The 6,770-nt window shown below is 41.5% G+C and overlaps 1 protein-coding gene across 1 annotated transcript; it reads right to left on the bottom strand.

The window, feature by feature from the left end:
• Positions 1–1,962: 1,962 nt before the first annotated feature.
• Positions 1,963–4,225, bottom strand: sdhaf4 (succinate dehydrogenase complex assembly factor 4). Its single transcript, XM_084562367.1, has 3 exons — positions 3,982–4,225; positions 2,566–2,679; positions 1,963–2,480 (listed from the first exon to the last, which is right to left on the bottom strand). Exons 1-3 carry the CDS (start codon positions 4,058–4,060, stop codon positions 2,371–2,373), a joined length of 303 nt encoding a protein of 100 aa, XP_084418493.1. The 5' UTR covers positions 4,061–4,225; the 3' UTR covers positions 1,963–2,370.
• Between the last annotated feature and the right edge of the window lie 2,545 nt (positions 4,226–6,770).

The following is a 6,770-nucleotide window of genomic DNA, read 5'->3' as shown; positions in this document are numbered from 1 at the left end:
TCTGCCTTCCAGAAATCCCCCGAGCCGCCAGACATCTGGAAGCGACGCTTGCCAGAGCTGCCTCCCTCCTGTTTTCTTCTGCACCTGCTTCTTCTCACATCTCACAGCTCCACCTCCGCCGCCACCAAATTAATGACAGGGTGATATATACTGGACTGATAAACAATGATCTGCAGCACAAGGAAGAATAAACTGGTTTTACACTGACCTCTGCTGGCAGAAAGGGGGGACTTCAACAATAACAGCAAATATAAAAATAAATCCTGTTCCTCTTATGCAAATGCAAAGAGAGAAAATAAAGAGACACAAGACAATCAAGAACTAAATGACTTCAAGCAAAGGGACGAAGGAACAACTCTAGAGACCCAAAGCAAATAGCAGGAGAAGCTAAACCACTATTACAGGCCACAAAACATTTTCAGATGTTGTAAATTGTAACCATTTCTTTTTTGGAGGTTTAAACTAGCGACCTGTCCAGGGTGTACCCCTCCTCCCGCCCGATGACAGCTGGGACAGGCTCCAGTCTGCCCGTGACCCTTCACGGGACAATCGGTTACAGAAGATGAAGTAAGAAGAGGGTTATTCTCTCCCTATGTCTAGCCTGACTGCGCCCTCGGGTGGTGGAGGACTGTGGTGACATCCTGAAGTAGATAGACATTGACTCTGTAGACTGGTGGAAATGTCACTAACGCATCCCTTTCTCTTTTACAGATAGGACTTGTGTTTTTTTTAATTTGATCTAACTCGTTGACGGCTGATGGGCTTCAGTTTAATGTGTGTGCATGCTGACATGCCTCCTGCCTTCGTACAGAGCACACAGTATAAGACACATGGGAGCTTCATCATTTGTCCACACACTCAGAAACAGTCCAGTTCAGAACCACCGTGGTCCTCACTGAACACAACTTCATTTAGGAATGAAGGTTCAGGAGTTTAGTGAAAATTAAACAAACACTTTCTGTGATTGCTAACCGGCCGATAAGAAGCAGTGTTGGTTGGCGTTCAGATCTTCCACAAACCGAGCAGCTGTGGAGAAGAGGTAGGAAACCCGACTGGACAGAGGAACGGTGTTTGCTTCTGGCTCAACTGGTCAATGAGGAAAATATAGCACAACAGATAAATGCCTCCTTTCTGCTTCAGAAACTCCTCTTAAAAGCCTCTTAAAAGTCCTCCTCCCTGCTCTGAATAGATCTCACCTTTGGAGCTCTCTGAAGATTCTTTAGGAATACCTTTTATCTTTACCGGGATCTACTTTTAACTTAGAGGGGAAAATCTTAGAAAACATCATATGCACTTCCATGTTGACTCAGATTCCAATGAAAAGCTTTCATTAAAAAAAAAAGAAATCCTCCTTGAGTTGTAACCCAATCCTCAAGGATTGCAGAAAGGCACTGCTGGGATTCGAACCCAGGATCTCCTGTTTACTAGACAGGCGCTTTAACCAACTAAGCCACAGCGCCCGGTGGAAGCAACACATAGCACCCTGTAACGTGAGCTGCTAATACTACAGGGACCAGAGTGCATTGCTGTCAAGCAGCTGAGGAAATGGAACAACTGTTGGGGATGTGGTGGTTAGAACTGACGCCTCACAGTTCAGCGCAGGTTCTAATCCAGGCCGACTGGTTCCTTCCTGTGTGGAGTTTGCATGTTCTCCCTGTGTCTGCGTGGGTTCTCTCCAGGTTCTCCAGCTTCCTCCCACCGTCCAAAGACATGCTGGTTAGGTTCATTGGTGATTCTAAATTGGCCTCCAGAGGACAAGAGGCTACAGAAGACGTAAATGGAAGGACTCGTGTTTCCCTGAAGACCGTTACATGCAAACGAGATAATTGTTATTCACGTCACCTGCTGATCGATGTGTGCACCTGCATCTGGTTATAATCCTGAGCCCATTATATTATATATTCTGTCTATAATAGTAAGTGAAGAAAATGTGTTAAAAATGTCCAAAAATGACAACCACAGTTTGTGTTTCTTGTCTTTTTATTCCTGCTGTTCAACAGCTTGCAGGTGAGCCTCTCATCAGAAATAAATCATCAACCGTTATGTTACACATTGTCTGGTGTGAGTTCTCATCTCCACAGCAGAGAAAAGAACAAAGTTATCATGACCTATAAAACCAGACAACAGCCACGTTAATGGAAAACACACAGAGTTGAAATCAAACCAGAATTGTTACAGTTCAAACTAGTTTTCTTTCTCAACTTAACAGCTCACCATGAATGTTTAATAGAGGCGTTTTGTACGTTCGCCTCGTTCTCACCCTCTGAACTGAAACTCAGACATTTGACGGCACAGCGAAGCAAACAGTGGGTTCAAAAAGTGCGTCGGACTCTACAGAACAATCTCCACATCAGATTTAGAGGTTAGTGACTAGAAGTCGACACAGCGCCCCTTCCTCTCCCAGTCTCCGTAGCGCGTGGGCTCTGGACCACGAGGACCTCCTTTCTCTTTGGTTACAGGGTTCACGTCATCAGGGAACTCTGCAGGACGACAAAAGTAGGGGATCAATCTTACAAGAATTTTAACTCATGGTCAACGGGTCAGATCAAAAGACATCTCTCTTACTTTGCAGGACGTTTTCAGTCTTCTCCTCGGTGCCGTCAAAGCGGCCCTGCGGGGTTTTAGCCTTCTTCAGCGGCTTCTTGTCCTTCACTGCTCCGCTGGCTGCCCGAAAGCTTCCTGAAAAAGAAACGCAGGAAACCACAAAGAGGGTTTCAGAATCAGAAAAACTAGGCCAACAGACCTGCCTGCAGACGCTGCGGACATATGAGCCGCCATTCATAGAATCCCAGTCAAGTTTGCGCATCTACTAGTGTACTTACGGTACAGTTACAGATTCTTGTTTACTGTATAATATTTACTGTATAGTTTTAAAGAAAATTAATGGCAAAGTCACCCAGCCTATGTCCTTACACCAAGTTCAACTTCTCATTTTCAAACACTCAAAACAACTTTTCCTTCATAGGTTTGCTAAATTGATGATTTGATTCTTATTCATATTGACTCTGACTATTATTGTTTAATATTTCAAGTACTTCTACTGTAAAGTTTTGAAGAATAGTAATGACTAAGTCACCCGAACTATCAAAATGTGTTCTGACACATTTCAATTTCTCATATTCAGACAGTCTTAAAACATGTTTCTTCATAGGTTTGCTATATTTTTGACTTGATTCTTGTTTATATTGAACCCGACTATTACTATATAATATTTAAAGTTATTTTATGATACATTTTTTAAGAAAGCAAATGACAAAATCACCGAAACTATCTTAAATTGCCCCCCGGGGACAAATAAAGTTTTCTGAATCTGAAAACATATGTTTGCTAAATTAATAATGTAATACTTGTTCACAGTGACCCTGATTAGTACTGCATACAATTTCAAGTCCTTTTACTGTAAAGTTTAGAAGAAAATTAATGACAAAAATCACCAAAACTATCAAAATGCGTTTTGACACCCTCATAAAACGTTTTTCTTTATAATTCTTTCCTAAATTACTGATTTGATTGTTGTTAATAATGACCCTGACTGTTATTGTATACTTTATCAAGTACATTTTTAGTGTTAAAAATAGTAAAAAAGTGTTAAATAGTTTAAAAACCACCAAATAGGCTTTTTATTTTTTGGAGATGCACCCTTTTTGTCCTCTCCCGGCACCTGTACCGTAAACACATAAATAAAGGCGCAAGAAGAATCCAAGCGCTGCTGGCTTGACTGCATAAGACGCTACTCTACAGGTTGCAGATTTCATAACGTGCATCGACCTCCAGATCCGACTTAACCTTGGTAAACGCTACACTGACGCCCCATGTCAAATGTATTAAACTGTGCTAGTTATATCAGCAACCACGACGTATTAAGTGTGAGTTTGACTGTCGCCGAAACATCAAAAACAAACGTGAATGTAGATTCTCTCATATGATGAAGACTGAAGACTGAAGACTTAGCTTAGCTAGCACTGAAGCTAACACACTAACCTGTGAACACCGACGGCACGGAGACACTCTGAGAGACAACACGTCTGCAGGTCGAAGCGCATAACCTCAGAACAGACATGTCGGCAGTGATACAACACAAGCCAACAACTTCCTTCTGTTAAGGGACACACACTAAAGTGATGTTGTTGTTGGTGGTCGAGCTTCGTTTACGCAAATTACGTCATCATCCAGCGACGGGGAAATAGCAACAAGCCAGTGCAGCCACCAGGGGGAGACAGAGCACCGACTAAGATCCCTGTTACGTGTCTGTATTTATAACTAATTTATTTATGATTCATTATTTAGATATTTCTAAATCTATTAATAGAAGATAGAGATCCTAAATTAGGTAAACCTTTAAGCTCAGTCTCGTGGTGCATGAAAGGAAAGAGCAGATTTTGGAGACTGTTTATTCGTCTAATATAGGTTCACATGTGGAAACTTAAACCTTATGTCACAGCAAACATTGATCCTTTTGGCTCATTTGCACCTTTCTTCCTCAAAAGACCAACATTTAAAAAAATCTGAGACAACGTTCGCTTACCAGAATGAAAGTAGTAGTCTAAGCTTTGACTTAGAAACAGCGTCAGAATATTCATATGTCTCACATTAATGTTTTGAAAGAACATTTGAGTATTTGGAGTGCCATATTAATCCAAATTACAATTAACAAGGATTTGTACATATTCAAGGCATGTCAAGTTACTGGAAGTCAAATCACCGCTGTGAAATTAACTAGAAATGTGTATTTTAGAGTTCTGCAGGAGCTGCAGCTTTTATCAGTTTAGCTGTTATCCAGTGTTGTTCCTTTCACTTTTATTTCTACATCTTTGCACTCTCCACAGAACCCAGAGCCCGAAAGCCCCAGAGCAAGTGCTGAGACGATGGGTGGCAAGGAATATACTCCCTGTTAGGAGGAAGAAACCTTGAGCAGTACCCAGCTCACGTGGTCGGGCACATCTGTATACGTCAGCCGAGTAGAGGGAGGTGGAAGAAGAGAAGAAGCAAGGAGGTAAATTCATATCTGAGTACAGCTAAGTTTATTTCTTTCTGCAACTGCACTCTCAATGTGAACAGTTCCTCCTCTATTTATATATTTTTATATTTCTTCTTGACTTACGGTTACTGTACCAACCTCCAAATCAAATTCCTGGTGTGTGCAACGTGTCTGATTCTGCAAGCGTCTAACATACATACAGTTCTCACACATGATGCATCTGAACTGTGAGGAAGTCTGATTATGCAGGGTTCAGATTGTTTTATCTGTATAGATATATAGTTATTCTGATGCCTTTGGTGTGTGTGTGTGTTCTCCTTTGGTAGCTGGGCCATGCCTCATGCACAGTTACTGCAATTAAGGCTCTGAACAAATGACTCTGCTAATTAAGGGGATGGTAAATGGAGATGTGTTGTGGAGTGGAGGTGTTTCCGAGGTCAAGAACCAACCGTCATCCTCTCTTACCTTATTTTACAGTTAACTTCAGACTAGTAAAGAGTAAAAAAAACCTTTATGCAGCCTTTACTTTTCAAACTGCACCAGTCGTCTTCTGACACGCTTGGTATTTAGGTTGTTGTTTCAGCATGTCTGTCTGCATGCAAACCAGACTGACTCCATGGATGGACGTCTTTCTGTGAAAATGTAGTTTCAAAGAAGTTGAAAAGTGTTTTTTTAAATGTTTCAGTACCAGTATCAGATGATAGATAACAGCCCGTGGTGTGCAGAGTGCTTGTGTTCTTTCTCAGCTTTCTTTTTAAACTTTATCAGTTCAGGTGGTGACTACTTACTCCCCCCCCCCCCCCAGGAGTAAAAGCGTGCTTGTGTGTCTCTGAGGAATTCCAAAATGCTTCAGCAGCCCACGCTCAGAGCTGATATTTTTGAGTAGATGAAGAAATTCTCCTTCACATTCCTCTTCAACTTTTTAAAGAAAGCTGTTCTGGAGAATGTCACATGTGCCACACTTACTATACTAAACAGCTGGCTCAGCACAGACTGCAATACATATTTAGATGTTTTAGACAAAAAAAAAGGCCGATGTGTGTAGTCTGGAAGAGAACCTGAAAGAAAGGCCCTTTTCTATTCATGTGTAGTATCCTCTGAAGGGTAACACAGCATAAAATGATTTCCAGACATTAGAAAAGCAGATAAATGACTCAGATCTCAGGACAAAATGCTCAAAAAGTGAGTGTAACATGAACAATTATTGTGTCTCCCTGTTGCAGGTCCACGCTTTCTACGTGAACAGAGCATATACATGCAGGCAGGCCATGAACCAAGCACAGAATAATGGAGCCGATATCCGAAAGCTGGACTCGTTGGGTCCAAGTAGCTTCTTCGGTGTCAGCTCTGTTTTCAATCACTCAATTGATCTGAAAACGGTTTCAGGAAAACACATCAAGGCGTGCTGCCTTTGTTTCGGCTTTATTTTTGTTTTTGCAGGGGGGCGGATATGACCTGGATGACAGAGAACCTTCACAGACGTAGTGGAGCCAGTGTTACTGGATACACAACAGGAATCTTTTATTTTTGTGTGTGTGTTGTCCACAGATTGATTCACCTGCCAAGTGAGGGCTGATCCATCCCGTTAACTGTTTGATAATCACAATATAATTTAGGATCCAAAATATCAGATGGAGAAAAAACAAGAAATCTAAAAAAACCTGGGGATTCAAGATCAAGCAAATAAAGAAGAACCCAACAAGTTACGTTTCATATTTTTATAATTACAAATGTATGAAACAATAGAGTTGAATGAGCTCTGTTATGGGCTTCAGCAGGCAGACAGACACAT

The sequence above is a fragment of the Chelon labrosus genome (genome assembly GCF_963514085.1).
Source record: "Chelon labrosus genome assembly, chromosome: 15".
NCBI lineage: Eukaryota > Metazoa > Chordata > Actinopteri > Mugiliformes > Mugilidae > Chelon > Chelon labrosus.
The sequence above is the reverse complement of the archived record's forward strand: the minus strand, read 5'-3'. Positions and strand labels throughout refer to the sequence as shown.